The sequence below is a fragment of the Alexandromys fortis genome, unplaced genomic scaffold, assembly GCF_014885135.2.
Source record: "Alexandromys fortis isolate MF-2015 unplaced genomic scaffold, M_Fortis_MF-2015_v1.1 scaffold_14, whole genome shotgun sequence".
NCBI classification, from domain to species: Eukaryota; Metazoa; Chordata; class Mammalia; order Rodentia; family Cricetidae; genus Alexandromys; species Alexandromys fortis.
The window spans coordinates 5829125-5845492 of NW_026067910.1; the positions used below are offsets into that span (position 1 = coordinate 5829125).

At 39.3% G+C, this 16368-nt stretch overlaps 1 protein-coding gene across 3 annotated transcripts; it reads right to left on the reverse strand.

Moving 5' to 3' along the window:
• Positions 1–433: 433 nt before the first annotated feature.
• On the reverse strand, positions 434–15824 carry Gprc6a (G protein-coupled receptor class C group 6 member A). 3 transcript variants are annotated; one of them, XM_050138257.1, is made up of 6 exons: positions 15631–15824; positions 12198–12501; positions 11421–11732; positions 4281–4493; positions 2297–2420; positions 434–1545 (listed from the first exon to the last, which is right to left on the reverse strand). In XM_050138257.1, exons 1-6 carry the CDS (start codon positions 15822–15824, stop codon positions 434–436), a joined length of 2259 nt encoding a protein of 752 aa, XP_049994214.1. The 3 variants fall into 3 exon arrangements, with proteins under 3 accessions (XP_049994214.1, XP_049994212.1, XP_049994213.1); XM_050138255.1 differs by having other exon boundaries at positions 10896–11732; XM_050138256.1 differs by lacking the exon at positions 4281–4493 and having other exon boundaries at positions 10896–11732.
• Positions 15825–16368: the final 544 nt, after the last annotated feature.

Genomic DNA, 16368 nt, shown 5'->3' on the forward strand with positions numbered 1-16368 from the left:
GAGACTAGAAATGATCCATTGTAACTTCTTGTGCCTTTGTATTTAGTGTCTTACTGGGTATATACTCACTACCCAAAGGCTTGTTCAACTTCAGTAGACTAAAAGTATAACAATGCTTGAAAAAGAGGCATGAGAATAGTAGGGAATGGAAAAAGGCTGTTGTCTTATCCATTGGCTTCAAATTGCCTAAGAGGAAGGCTGGTCAAGATAAAGGCTGAAGGAAGTAATAGAAAACAAAGGGAGATTAATACCAACAGCTTATTTATTTATTATTTATTATTTATTATGTTATAGGTAGTTATGCAGAAAGAGTATTCAAGCAAGTGGTAGCAAAACTATACAAGATATATTTGCTTGGAAAGTTAACACACAACTTACAGCAAAGACTAGAAACTTCTCCTTGGGGATCATGGCATGCCTTAAGAACTCTAATTCATATACTTGAACTTCTTTTCTGAAGCAAAGTTTTAGGCACATTCATAGCATTTTCTCTGCCTATGCCAAACACTTGTGCCAGACAATGGTTGCAGTTGGGATAGGCTGCAGCTTTGTCATTAAGGCTTAGATTAGTTACTGCAGTATCATGGTTAGTGGTGTTCAGAGATACATGACTCAAGGCAAGATTGTTGGCACTGTGAGATGAATAATTGTAAACCATCTGGAGGAAGGCTGATTTGGTGTTAGTCTTTTGCTTGTAAAGAATAACGTAGCACTTGGGGAAGAACGTACAGCAGAGAATCCCATAGTTGGATATCAGAATAACTATAATCTCCACAGCAGGCAAATACTTGCCAAATGTGGTAGCATAGACAGGGATGAATATGATCCAAGCTATGAAGTAAATCAGCATGCCAAAAGTCAGGAACTTAGCTTCATTGTAATTCTCAGGAAGTTTCCTCCCTTTGAATGCAAACACGAAGCAAAGGAAGGCCAGGACTGCGATGTAGCCCAGCATGGTGCCAAAGGCCAGGACAGAGCCCTCCTCACATTCCAGGATAATGACTCTAGGCAAGGAGATGTTCTCCTCTACAACAGGTGCTGCCAAGACTAGCCAGAGAGTGCAAATGACCACTTGAATGCCTGTGCAGGTGAGGACAATGGGGACTGGCCTATAGAGGCACTTCAGGAAGGTCTTCAGCTTGGGATCAAAGCTGAACGCTAGCAAAATTTTCAGGGACTTCATCAAAATGCAGGAGACACAGAGAGTAAAACTCACACCAAACAGTGTCTGCCTGGTCTTACAGGCAAAATCTTGGGGTTCTCCAATAAAAAAGCCTGTGCTGGCAAAGTTCAGGGTATGGCAGGTGAGCATCACGTAGCAGACCGCTAATCCCCCAGATGATTTCACAACTGGTGTGTTCAGGTTTCTTGTAAATATTATGCCAATAGCCAGAACAAAGGCGATTCCTAGTAGGGAGAGGGCGATGAGGAGGAGAGCCAAGGAGTCATTCCAGTCCAGATACTCCACTTCCTTCTCGAAGCACACAGTGCTCCTTACTGGGGCCCAGTGGGTTTCATTGTTGCATAAAAGGCAATGATCCATATCTAGCAGGGATAGGAGAACAATTACATCGCAAACATTTAAACTNAATTGGTTCCTTATTCAAACAAAACCTACACAGAACCCAAAGAATAGAGGAAGGTAAATGGAAGCAAAGAGGAAGATCAGAAAGTAATAGAGAAGTCAAAAGGCCAACTGGGCTGTGCTTCTTCAGGAAATCTATATGTTTCAGAGAGATGCGAGTCTCTCATGAACTTGCTATTATTAGTGGCAGTTTAGAGACCTTGTTAAGAACGTGATTTAGGGATTAGACATAGTTCAAGCCATTTCCTCCCTCTACACCTGTGATTCTCATAATCCTGTCCAAGCTAAATGAATTGTGTAAGACTATTTTTCGAATCTCTCTGTCTCAAGGATAAGAATAGAAATAAAATACATAAAAATAGAGGCTGGAGGTGTAGCTCAGTCATAGAGCATGGGCCTAAAGAGAGGTTAGGGGTGTAGGTCAGAGGTGGAGCATGGGCCTAGAGAGGGTATAGCTCAGTGGTAGAGCATGGACCTAGAGAGAGGTTAGGGGTGTAGCTCAGAGGTGGAGCATGGGCCTAGAGAGAGGTTGAGTGTGTAGCTCAGGGGTAGAGCATGGGCCTAGAATACACAAAACCCAATGTTTGATACCCAGAATGTAAAAGAAAGAACTGTAAAACAAAAGATAAAGCTAGGGTTGATATTCAGAAAAGTCAGCACAAGAGAACCAATTCAGAGGCATCACTGTCAGAGGGAGGTAGCTGTGGTCACCTGTCTGGTTGCTATAGTGATTCTCGGGGCAGCTCACACAATCATAGCAACACATGTGTTGGCTTCCTGTGGCTTTCTTCATTTGACCAGGGCTGCATTCCTTGGAACATTTAGATAGAATTTGCTACAGTACAAGAAAGAAAGAAAATAATCTAAATAATTAAAAAAGAAAATTATCCCAGCTATTCCTCATTTAAACATTTGCTAAGTAGCATTTTTGGTCTTTTTCATAGCATTCCCATCTTAAGGAACAGGAACAAACGTAAAACATTATAGGACATTTTGGATGAAAAAACTATGGATGTTTCATAATTTTTTTTTTGGAACAGGATCTCTGGTTGGGACAGAACTCACTCTGTAGAGCAGATTGGCCTTGAACTCAAAGAGATTCACCCAGCTCTGCCTCCAGAGTCCTGGGATTAAAAGAATGAACCCCCATGCCTATTGACATTTGTGGCCTCTATAAGAAAACCTTTCAAAGAACTCCCAGCAGAGGAAAAAACACATATTTTTAAAGCTGAAAAACGAAATGAAGCTTTGGGAATTTCTGATTCTATGCTGAAGGAAGAATTTTGCAAAAGAAATAAGACTTCTGTATTTTTTTTTAAAAGATTTTGAAATTTTATGTGCATGAATCTCCCCTCCTCCAATTTGTTTGGTGTGTGTGTGTGTGTGTGTGTGTGTGTGTGTGTGTGTGATCTCCCTCGTAGTTACAGGCAATTGTAAGTCACTGATGTGGGTTTTAGGGTGACAGCAAACCAGATAAAAAATAAGCAAAATAGAGAAAATGAGAGATGGTGACAACTGGGGAGAAAATAAAACAAAAACAGGGAAGTGAAGAGAGACAGAGCGCTGACAATGTTTCCACTCTCCTGACCACTCTCCCTCCTTTTTAAATCTCCTCCCCTCTTTTTTTTAATCCTTCCTTTCTTTCTTCTTTCTTCTGTGGATTCAACACAGTGCTAAACACGTTCTTTTCATCTGTACTAGTTTATAAGCTTAGATGTGCTTTTTTCACTGTGAACCCAGGCTCATGATTCCCCTGTCTCAGCTTCTCAAGTGCTGGGATGATAGGCACTCCCCATCATGCCTGATTCAGGTGTGAGAATGTAAAGTAGACTGGAGCTGGTGCACAGTCCTTCCATCAAGAAAAAGGAAGGCATATATAAGAGAGAAAGAGAACTGTGGAGTGGCAGGGGAATGGAAATTAAGGGGAAGATAGAAGGAGAGAAGGTATTGAGAAGAGAAAAATGCTAGATAAAGACAGGAGAGGGAGCACTTAAAGACACCCACCAGCCTTTACCTGGAAAGGAATTCAATGCTGTGGGAGAGTTCTGAGCAGACCACTGCATTTTCCAGGATGGTGCCTTAAGAACAGACTGAAGGGGTGTGAGAGTAGGCGGAGCAGTTACAAAGCTTGCACTCCGACCTCGGTGAGCAGTGGCTGTACCTTGCAGTGCAGTGGTACGACCAGGGGGTAAAACAGCCATAAGACTCATTTTGGAAGTTAGACTTTTAGAGGGTCTGCAGTATGACAAGTGTGTGATGTGGCAGACCAGGGACAAGCATCCCATCAAGGCAACATGAGCAACAAACAAAGGAGGGTTGTCATTCTCTGAGATGTAGGAAAGAATATCAAGAATTCTGTTTTGGAGACAGTCAGTGAAAAAAAAAAACTATCAGGTAGATATCCGTGTAGAAATTCCAGTTAGGCAGTCATGACTTATTTGACCTAAAAGATAAAAATCAAGAACTCACTAGAATCCTACAAAACGACATTGTTTAAAGACAGGAGCCTGATAAGGTCACTAAACAGACAACAAAGAGCTGGGTTGAGCCTGTGCACCCCAGTGTTTAGGGGTATTAGAAAGATAAGGACCTAACAAAGGACACAGAAACAGTGGTTAGAGACACAGGAGAAGGACTTCTCCAGGTGATATGCTAGTTGACTTAAATTTGGCAAAGCACCCTACGACAAAATCACCTTAAGTTTCCTGAATTCGCGTTTTGCTTCTTGGCTTGTGATGATGAAGATGCCATGCTGCAGGTCATATTCTGCCATCTTTGTGACGGTCATGAGGCCACCTATCTCCTTCCAGAGAACCACGTCATAACCAGTATTTAAATCCCCATGGGCATCGAAATGAAACGAGTTCCTTCCGTCAGAGAATGTCACATTCTTCAACACATCAAGTAGCTGTGGAAGGTAAAAATGAGTGAACATTGAACAGGAGCATTTTTGGTACACCCTTTATCCCAATGATGGCATTGCATGCATCCTCAGGAATATAATTTAAACTTAGAAGGAAAGAAAGAAAATTTTCAATCACCGTTTGGACATGCTTAAGAAAGAATTATCGTGTCCAGATTTGATCTCTGCAGAAGTTTTTCTTATGTGAAATTGTAAAAGCAGGCTAGTTTTTAAGAGATGGTGACTTTTCTAGCCTATGAAACTGAAATCTGAGTACCTGCATGTGGCCATGTGGCAGACTTTCAGGATGGGTTCTTTGTAGCTGGTGGAGGATTTTGACTCCTGTGTTTGCTAGTACAATATTGATAGCAAAATACACCTTCTCATCTTGCCTCTGATGGTTCTTATGTATATTTCAGTGATCAGCACTCAACCAAGTGACCTCTAAATTCTATTTCCAACTTAAGTTACAAAGTGATTTCTTTTCATGCTGGGAGAAAGAAATGTAACTAAAAAATCACCTGCCTTGCTATCCAGTTTGTGTGGTGAGAACAGTGAAACCCAAGAAGTATTTTGCTGACAATGGCAGCGATATTGAGCTTGTGCGGTACAGAAAGAGCATTGGAATTAGAACTAGGAGAGTGTAGTTTACTGTTTACTTGATAAGTAATCACGGTTTTCTTTTTTCTTTCAATGCATTCATCATGGCCCACTGGTTGACTGAGTCCATGATTCTACGTGATTTTGATGGGTTAAAAATATATGGGATGAGGTTTTCTATCTGAACAGAATTATTCTTCTCTGCTTTTTTTTGGTTAAGTTTAAATGTTTTAATTTTTGCCAATAGACTAAGAAACCAACTTATATATTAGGTAAATATATTATCTATAATAGTCATGCAATGACCAAGTATATTGCCTTAGCAACATTTCAAAGTGTGCACCAATCTTACTTGTCCCCATAGATTTATCGCTTCTTTTAGTGAAGGTAAATTAGTTGCTTTAAAGAAGCAGAATACATCAGAACTATCGCGGGGGAATTAACAACAAAAATGCCAGCTTACTCTTGGGGCTATGGGCGTGATTCAGAGGGTAGAGGGCTTTCATAGCATGTGTAATGTCTTGGGCTCAATCCTCAATACCACACATACTGAGAACGGTGGTACACAGCTGTCCTCCCAAAGACAGGGTGTGTAGGTAGGGGTGGGGAGGGTGGGAGTTGAGGGCCAACCTGGGCGGCATGAGACCTGGTTTCAAAAATAAAAACAAAACTTTTTTTTTAAAATTCTAACATTTACCAGAATTTTTTAAAAAATGGAGGGAATGAAACTAAATGAATAAGTAAGAGTGCCAATGATAAAGAGCTTCATTTCAATAATCAAAACAGCTTCAATGTTCTCACTGCCGCCTGTGCACTGCTTTAAAGTGCACTCCTTTCTTAAACAGTGCTTCCGGGTCAGCCTCAGCCACTGGTTGAAAAAGCATAACCCTTTTTAGTCTTGTATTTAAATTGTTATTTCCACCTGCTCCCCCCCCTTGTATCTAATTTTATGCAAATATCTGATACAGGTATGTTCTATAAATATCAATAGCATTGCATAATAGCCATGCACAACTTATGCTTGCTCTAGCAGGAAGGAAGACAGAGGAAAGCAATGGTGCAACCATTACTTAGGAAACATGGTAGAACATTGACTTTGGGTTAAGGTAAATCTCGGACCTGAACCCTCAGTATTTAAATTATAAAGTGCTATTTTGCACCAGTTACTTTTTCCCCAATGGAGACTTGGAGTTCATACCACAAAATTTAGAGACGGGGAATTGCATTTCTGTACTAGGATTCACCCCTGTATGCTGAGATTCTCTTTTTAAGACCACGGGCCAGGGCCCGCACGATTTATCATTATGTAGTTCTCTTTAGCTTCATTTTTCTAAGTACCCTGATGCCTGCTCTGTCTCTCTCCATAAGTTTGTTTGTGGAAAGAGATAGCCATGTAACCAACCTAGAGTACAACAGAAAAAGTAGCCTCACATCTTTGTCCTAGAGCCCAAACCATACCTTTTTCTTTAGTCATATTTTCTGTGGCATAACAAAATACGCAGCCCACCAAGATGGACAGTTTAACTACCAGCTCTATGATAGCCATGGTGGATCCCTTAATTCCGAGTTCTCCTTCCCTGACCTCTACAACTTGGCTCCAAGTATACCCCCTCTTCCACTCCCTTAGGATAGAGCATACAACATAAGTTCTGTGGATCTCCTCAGATTCTGTAAAGATAAAAAAAAAAAAAAAACGCTCCATCTCCAGCTTCAACTCTCAGAAGCACAGACTTGAGATCAGTAGCTACTTATTAGCTGAAGGTCACTCTCAAACTCTCCCAACCTTCAGACTATATGAAGCCACCATTGCATATTTCCATGTCTCCTAAGTTCTTGAAATACAGCATCTCCAAAATAGAAGGTTGATATTTTTCCCCACCAGACCTCCGTATTTCTCCATGTTTCCATTTTTAACACACAGTATTAACTACCCTGATTGGGAATCGTTGGTAACATCTTTGTTGTGTTCTCTTTCTTTCTTTCTTTCTTTCTTTCTTTCTTTCTTTCTTTCTTTCTTTCTTTCTTTCTTTCTTTCTTTCTCTCTTTCTTTCACATCTGATCTATTCTAAATGTTCTCCGACCATTTTCTCTTATATTCATATCAGTCAAAATGCTCTTTCTACAGTGGAAAATACCTCATCACTCTGCCACCTAAGAAGTATTTAATTGTCCCCCCTTTTTGCTATCTACAGTCCAAACTCTAGACATTCTTTGCCGATTCCCTACATCAGCAGCTGGAGTGTCACCTGGTATGTTGCTAACAAGACAGGATTTCCAGTTCTAAAGCAATTCAATTGCACGTCACATTTTAGAGATGTCCTTTCCGGCAAAGTCTCTTGGTAAGTACCCTACATGAATCCCTTGTCTCATTTGTTCCCAGCTTCTCTTTGAGACTCCAGTCCTGTGATGTTGTTCCTGCTCCCCAAAGAAGCCAGGCTTCAGAGAATGTTCTTGAAGTTGCTAACGCCGAACTTGCTCTCAATTGTGTGCTGTGGTGCCATCTCATGTGTGTATGAGGTGCTGCGGTGTGCACTCCTGGGTGGTGTTCAACTCTGTAATCATCTGACTATATACCACACAGACTGCCATAGGAGAAGATTCTGTTTTCTACCCCGGAATGCCTTCAGCATTAGCACAATGCCTGGAGCACTGAGGCAGCTAACAAATACTTCCTAAGCACACGTGAGGTGTCATCTCAGATGTACTACGCATTACTTTACATAGGATCAAATGGGGAAAACAGCCAAAACCAAACCATTAGCTTCAACATGAAGAAGATTTGCTCACATACACCTGAAGAACGTTAAAAACCCGCTAAAGTAAAATAAAGGTGACTGTGTGCTGTCCCTGGACAGTGCTCTCACCAAACACAGACCCAAAGCAGCGTCCTAACTGCATTGTAATCTAAGTTTAGTTGGATCTAAAACCACTCATGAGTATTAGGGCGTTTTGCTAGGGGGTGAAGAAATTAGGAATGTATCCTTGATTAAGGATCCTAAATGTTAATGTTTTGTTTTACAATTTAATGTCTCTTAAAGATTTTCTGCATAAAAAGGCCATTGATCGGAGGACTTGTTGTCCAAACTTGGCACTGATGATTGTGTGACTTAAGAGCATCTCTCCCTGTCTCCGCTTTTCCAGTCTGTTTCTGGATTAACAGGTTCTCAGGAGTGTGAAATACACACCACATGGTGACCTGGCTCAAGGACTGAGAACGCATCATGAAGAGTGGCCTCAGACCCCTAGTGTTTAAATAAAATACTATGATTCTATTTACTCAAGTCTTTTCTTCGAAATGTGTGAGACATATTTCTAATTTAAAATACATTCCCAGATCTTTGACAGAAAAATAAATAGCTCTCTCAGTTTCTGTTTCTTTCTCGTCTCTCCCTTGTATCCAGTAGGTTCAGCTGCCCACCTCCATGCTCTCTTCCAGTCTCTCACTCCTAAAATCCAGCTCGGTCATGTCAGTAGAACAGTCTACTTCTTACAACAAAAAAGCGCATTTCCATAGTACACTAGGTGAAAGCATTGGAATGTTTAGAGAATGCCATATGGAATGTCATACGGGGAAGGAGAGTGATCTAAAGCAAAGACAAAGTTTGCTTTGCTTTTCCCCAATCTTTTATGAGAGTTCTATAGTACTAAGGAAGTACTTCAAGGAGATGTTCAAAAATTTATTGGAAATATATTATTTAGAAGAAATTTAATGAAGAACCTAATCACTAATCATTTACATCTTTATTAGAGCTTTTGGCTTTCTATTTATAAAGCAAAAAGTCCCTGAAAATGATCACTAACCTGCCTCACAACATGTATAATGATTGATTATGCATCTATTAAAAATAAAAATAAGTGCAATTTAAAATAGAGCAATTTCAACTATATGGTGCAAGGGTTGAGAATACAGTTCTGGGGTTCAGGACGCTCACTGAAACCCAGAGCAAAACAAAACAAAACTGACAACAACAACAAAGTAAGAACAAACAAGCAAGACACATGGAAATTACTCATCTAAATGAGGAAGCAGGCTACTTCAGTCGCTGGTACTTATGTTGTAGGTGATTAAGACATAAGCAATAGTGACTGGGAGAGAGCTCCTGGCAGCGCATGCTCAGCTTGCACAAGGCCACTGTTTGAATTCTAAGCAATAACAATAAAAGTTATGACAAAAATACAAATAGCGGTCTATAAGGTGCTTATTACAACCCAACTGTCTTATTCTACTCTGCTCTCTGTTCACTTATAACTCTGAATGACATATATGTTGTATTATGGTACTGTATCAATACCTGTTTGAAGTCCGGCTTTGAAATCATATGATTGAGAAGTTTGATTCTCACAAGTTAATATTATTATTAAAAGAAGCATTGTACCTTACATGCTTTGCTCAAGGTCATTAAAAGAAACAACAATATGATTTGTCACTAACTACAGTCATAATAAACTTTAAGTCTTTCCAAAGTAATCCAAGAAAAGAAAGGAAAAAATTGCTGTATGCACACTTGGTGTCCCATTTAAACATAGATTTTCATATCTTAAATCTAACAACATTTCCATGTAGAAGACTCAGAAGACTGAAGAGATGGCTCAGTGGTTAAGAGCACTCTTTTAGATGACTTGGGTTCTATTCTCAGCACCCTAATGGTGGCTCACAACTGTCTATAACTCCAATTCCAGGGATTCAACACTCTCTTATGACGTCAGCAGGCATGGCTTGCACACAGTGCACATACACACATACATGCAGGCAAAACACTCATACAAATAAAACAAAAATACAATTCTTAACACACACACACACACACACACAAAGCCCTACAGACAGCATACTTCTTATGAGAGTAAGAGCATTTACTAGAGAGTGATTCTCAACTTTCCAAATGCTGCAGCCATTTAATACAGTTCCTCATGTTGTGGTGATCCACAACCATAAAATTATTTTTGTTACTTCTTTATAACCATAATTTTGCTACTGTTATAAATCATAGTGCAAATATCTGTGTTTTTTATTGTCTTAGGCAACCCCTGTGAAAGAGTCATTGGACCCTACCCCCAGTAGATCACCACACACAGGTTGAGAACTGCTGAACTAGAGGATAGGACTATAAAGTACCTGCTGCACAATTAGGGGGATGTCATGTTTATTTATGATGCTTTTTGACAATAGTTTCCTCATGTACACAATGAGCATCCCTAATCCAAAATGCTGCAAATCTGAGGTTTTGGGCACCAACTTTATAGTATAAGTGAAAAATTCTACACTCGACTTCACTGGCACAATATAGCTATGCTAAAAATATTGTATAAGACCACCTTCAAGTTATATGAACAAGGCAAATATAAGCAAAGATTAATTTTATGTATAGACTTTGTCCTATACCTAAGCTATTGAATCTCAACATGTATATTACTGAGCACAAAAGATGAGGGAAACACTATTATATTTAACAATAGCCAAATAATCTGCTAGTTCATGTAGTCTAATACTTATGGGCAAAAATAAGTAAACAACATAATACATATGAAGTATTGAAAAAATCATATATCTGAGGAGGAAGATAGTACTACTAACAGAATCTCTGCAGAAAATTAAACAGAACTTTGGGGCTTAGGGAAAGAAGTGACAATAAAATATAACTATCATCAAGAACAAAAAATTATATTAGCAATACACATTATAAAATGACAGTTTTTACTTTCAGAAGTTATAAGTTAAGAGGTTACTGTGGATCTTTGTAAAATAAATCAAGAGGGGAAACGGGGAAATGACAGTAGGCCAGCAGGCTAGGGTTTGTGAATTAGTACCTCCCATGGTTGAAAGGCGTTGGGTTTCTGGCAGTCTCTAGCTTGGCACAGATCCCGGACGGCATGGCCAAGGGCAAACACTGCAAGCTCAATGCTGTGAATGAGTCCTGGCTCGGTATAATGCCACAGGAAGTCGTTTCTCATGAAGAACTGGTTTTCAAGGGTCTTGGTAGTGTCATGGGTCAAAGCAGTTTGAGAATAGTTGGAAATGCATTGACTCAAGTCACCATCTTTGACGTGCTTACAGGCAGAAAAAAGCATGGCAAATTCATGTAGGGGTTTGTTATAGTCATTGGGAGACCTATGCAGAGTCTGAAGAAAAGAATGGAAAGAAGACATATTGCCTCTTCTGAATGTAAACCCCACCACTTTACCCAGCTTCTTGATATTAGGAATGGTGATAATCTTGGTAGCGGTTGACCAGTTATCGCTAGCAATCCAGATCTTATTTATTTTCCTCTCAATGGCTTTAGTGAAGAGATTAAAAACATGGAATTTCCTCAGAAACACCACAATGACATTAACCCGGGCTTCTGCAATGATCTTCTCCAGCGTCTGGTTGATTCTGACTTCAATGGTACTGTCTGAGAGAAAGGCCGGCAGCACCTCCTTGAAGGCAATGCACACGTTGTTCGCAGCAGCCTGAATTGCAAAAGTGTTCAGAGCTAGTCTTCCATAGTCATCATCTGTTGTGATGAGGCCAATCCAGTTCCATCCAGATTGCTGAATCAGGTGGGCCATTGCTTTAGTTTGGTAGAAGTCACTGGGTACTGTCCGTAAAAATGAAGGAAAGCGGATTTTGTCACTCAGGATTTCGGCAGTGGATTCATAACTCACCTGGAAATGCACAGAATCTTTGAGTTATGGTGGTGGAGCACAGGAGCTGGTGGTAGAAAGCTCATCGCCCTTTGATTTCTATTATTCTTCCTAAATCCTCTCTCTGTAAGAAGATCAACTTATGTCAGCACCCAAGGATATTTAGTTGTATTGTTTTATTTGAACCTGGCTGAGGTTACTATGGAAACAGAGCAGGTGAAGCCCTCAGAGATAGGTGTCTTTTCTGAGACCTCAAGAACAATGGCAATGGGTTTTTGATCCTACTGTACCTATTGGTTTCGTGGGAGCCGAGGCAGTTTCGTGGATGCTCACCTTACTAAATCAACTTTTAAAAAAACTGTCAGAAGTTAGTTTTCGACTATTGCAAAAGTGACTCCCTAGCTAGTTCCTAGGTTTCCCCGATCTTTTTATAGGAACAAATGTAATCAAAGCCAACATATGGAAGGAAGGAGAACAAAGATGTACCTGTGGCATGAGCTGTAAGTTCAGCATCCTTGAGACAGCCATGGATATTTCCGAATAGCCAGCACCTATGACAGCTTTCACCCTTGGCATGTAACTGGAATAGTCGCACTGGAAGGTCACGGTTTCTCTAGAGCAGTTGAATTTAGAGAGGAATCTCAGAGTTGCTGCCACTGCTGCTGTGACTTCGGTACATGTGTCATAGATTTCATAGCCTAGTTTGACTCCGGGTAACAGTGTCGAGTTATTGATCACCTCGATGCTGTGTATCATAGCCAGAGCTTGAAGAAACGCTGATATTTCAAAGCTGTGGAGAAACAAGCAGTTTCTGAAACAAACCATGACTATTCTATTGATATGGGGATAGCATCCCTCATCCACACCTCTGTCCTCTGATGGATAGGTTTTGGATGAATCCAACTAATTTCATGAAAAATGTGAACTTTATTTGGAATCAAATTTTCCCTTCCCCTCACTTTTGATAATAATTTTAATAGAATATCTTCTATTTATTTGTTAACAATTTTATAAATGTAAACAATGAATCTTTCAAAGATACATTTACCTTTTTTTATTGATTTTTGTTGAGCTTTGCATTTGTCTCTGCTCCCCTCACTGTCTCTCCTCTCTCTTTCAACCCTCTCCCAAGGTCCCGATGCTCCCAATTTACTCAGGAGATCTTGTCTTTTTCTAGTACCCATGTAGATTAGATCTATGTATGTCTCTCTTAGGGTCCTCATTGTTGTCTAGGTTCTCTGGGATTTTTAATTAAAATATAACGGCATCATTTCCTCTCTTCAATACCTACTAGCTACCTTCACTCAACCTATTTCCTCCCAACTCTAGCTGGCAGTCTCTTTTTCTTTGATTATTATTGTTACGTGCATACATATGTATGCACACACACATATATACATATAAAAGACCCGATGGATTCATTTTTGTTGTGTGCATATGGTTTCAAGGCTGATCACTCTGTATTGGATAACCAATAAGGAGACTCATTCCTGGGAGAGGGTATTTCTCCTTCTCCAGCAGCGGTTAGTTGCCTGTAGTGCTTTGAGTAATGCACCTCGATCATAGATAGCCACTTCCAACCCCTCCCTCCAACTCCCCCGGTGAAAATAATTTCAAAGGAAACCTTTAAAAGGGACAATGTCAGAAACACAAGTTTTGTAAGTAGAGTCTACAGCACAGCCTTTACTATTTTTTTTTTGAGGAATATGATTGTGTTGGACATTTTAATATGCTGTGATATCTGGTGTGTTGAATCTTGCTCCTGTTGGCAGTTACATGTCAGCATGTTATTGCTGTCAATGCATATGCTTCTTAGACTTAAATCCTAACTTTTAATGTTCTGGTTTTAATCTGTGGATAATGGAAATCAGAAAAACAGACTTTTATAAATTTAAATTTTTCTTTTTAAAAATATTTCTTTTGTTGAAATTATAATATAATTATATAATTTCATCCTTCTCTTTCTTTTATCCAAACCCTCCCATATATGATATCTCCTTGTTCTCTTTCAAATATGTGACCTCCTATTCATTAATTGCTGTTGCATTCACATATATTTTTAAATACATGAATCAGACTTTTAAGAATTACTGGTGTCTGTCAAGAGACACATCTGTTTCAGAGAACATTTCTTGCATGCATGTTGCTTTGGGATAATTTCAGAGATCTAAGTAATTTAGTCCTGATTCACTGCTATCTTATTCCCTAGTGTACACAAACACTATAAATATAACCTCATATAAAATGAAAGGTTAATGGATGGTTTCTAAGTGGATGAAGGGAAACTTCCGGGTTTTGATTCCAAATTTTGCTTACAATTCATTAACTTATAATTACTTGAAAATTATCATTGTCACTGTAGGATAAAATATAGAAAATCATTGTCAAATTTTTTATTAAAAATGAGAGAAAGGATTAATATATTACTTCATAATTAAACCATACTGTATTTTCATAGTCCCTTACATGTAAACTCAATGACCTTTGTGCCCCCAGTGCTCAGAAAAGGGACCAGATAACACTAACCCCTGGCTCAGCATCGACTAAGATGCATTTCCCTTGAGGAATGACAATAAAGTCAAACATTAATTTATTTGTGGATTTTTTTTCTTCTAGAAGAAGTTTGTTAGAACAAATGTTTTATATTTATCATTGATTATTGACTTAAAGCTTTGGACTTCAACTCGTTGGGTATCAATTCTATGCACTGAACATCTTCACTTTATATTTTGTACTGTTTCAGCTAATCACTGGTTAGAGTAATGGTAACTCAAACGGGGATGAAAGACCAAAGGGATCTTGGTATGATACAGGAAACACGTGTGATCCAAAAGCATCTTATAGGGTTTATAAATCATTGTTTGATAAGGAAAAAAAATTGGAGATTGGATGTGATGATACATTTTTCAAGGCACAACACTCTGGAGGTCAAGGCAAAAGGGATCAAGAGTTGAGGCTGGCCTAAAATATACAATGAGCTCTTGTCTCAAGGCAAAACAAACAAAACTAACAGAAAAGTAAAACAGAAGAGGAATTTAAGGTTACCTCAAATTGTGATCAGAATTTTAAGAGGCACAGGCAAGCTTCAGGGTCACAACATCACACCATTTGAAGCTGATGCTGTCTGTGTCCTTAAAGGTGTCTGGCCTAACTTTTTCCAGACAGCAATTGCAAGTCAGTTTCTCAAAAACTGTGTTCTAAAACTGAAATTTAGCTAAAACATATTGTTTTCCTTCAAACAAAATCCATCTGTAACACCCCCCCCCCAGTTTTAGTTTCTTGTATGACACCGTGCCAAGAATTAACACTGCATGTAGCAATGTGTTCGGTAAAAAGGAGAAAAAGCATTCTGATCCCAGGATGGTCATAACTTATTAGCAAAGAATTAGATTATCCTATTTTTGGTTGTGAGCCTAGATTTTAACGGCTGAGCCATCTCGCCAGCCTAGGATTAGATTATTAGAGTGAAATGAATACAGCGCTGATGAAATGTGAGCATGAAAACCTCAAATGTGAACTTTGAAAAAAAGACATAAAACCGTAAGCCTATGCTTATAATTCTGAAATACCTGCTGTGGGTGACAGACACATGAGCATAGTGTGCTTGCTGTAGTGCAGGACAGTTTACAACATCCTTACAAGTGGCTTCCGAGGTTTTGCAAAAGGCATAGTTAAAATTAAATACATTACTGTAAAGCATTCTCAACCCCCGTGTTTGGAAGTTGGTTACACAAACAGGGGTGATGAATATATTTTAAGGACCACAAAACTAACCAGATGCAAATTCAAAAGAAACTCATGCTCTATTAAAAAAAAAAGTTATCACAAGTAAACCATCTGCATGTCTTAGTCTTACAGCACAATCTTGAAGTCTAACTCTTTATTTTTTTTATTATTTTTTTATTTAAGTTTTACTCACCCAACACATTTCTGGATTTGCGGTCGCCTGGGATGGTCATCTGAGGACAGCATTTTTTCATGAATGGCAAATAAACCCCCAATCATGATATGTCCAGGAGAAGTGATAGCCACAAAGTCATCCGGGGTGTGGCAAGACTGGGAGGTATCGAGAATAATCACGAAGCAGGTAATTACTATAATTAATGGTGCCATTCTTCTGTCTCATTTGCTCAGCCCATGAGAATTTAAGAACCATTCAGTTCACAGATAACAAGGACAAGATTCTCATTTCCCCTAAATGCTTTGGAAGCATAGGACATCAAGGGCCAGAAATGCCCAGTATTCAGATTCTTGATGTTGGTGAAAACAGTTTTCTCGCTGACAAGGACACGTCGGACTCTAAGAGTCTCTGGCGCTGAGCCAAGTGACAGTGCACAGGTGAGAGCTAGGGACAGCTGACAGAGTTATAAACACAGGGACGTGCTGACAGAATCGCAAAAACAGATCTTTGGGACATTGTACCCTTTCACTCCAAAGGGATGTCAAAGGCTTTGCATCCTGTAGGCCTTTCTTTTGAAACAGGTTGTATGAACCTTTTGGAAGAAGCAGAATAGGGAAAAATTCTTCTGCTTATAAAATGTGCAGTTCTCTATATATGTTCCAAAGATGTTGCTTTCAATAAAAATAATAAAAAGTGCAGCTGGCCTGGGTCTGAAGAAGCCCGGGATAAAACCGGACTCGCTGAACATAGTGGACA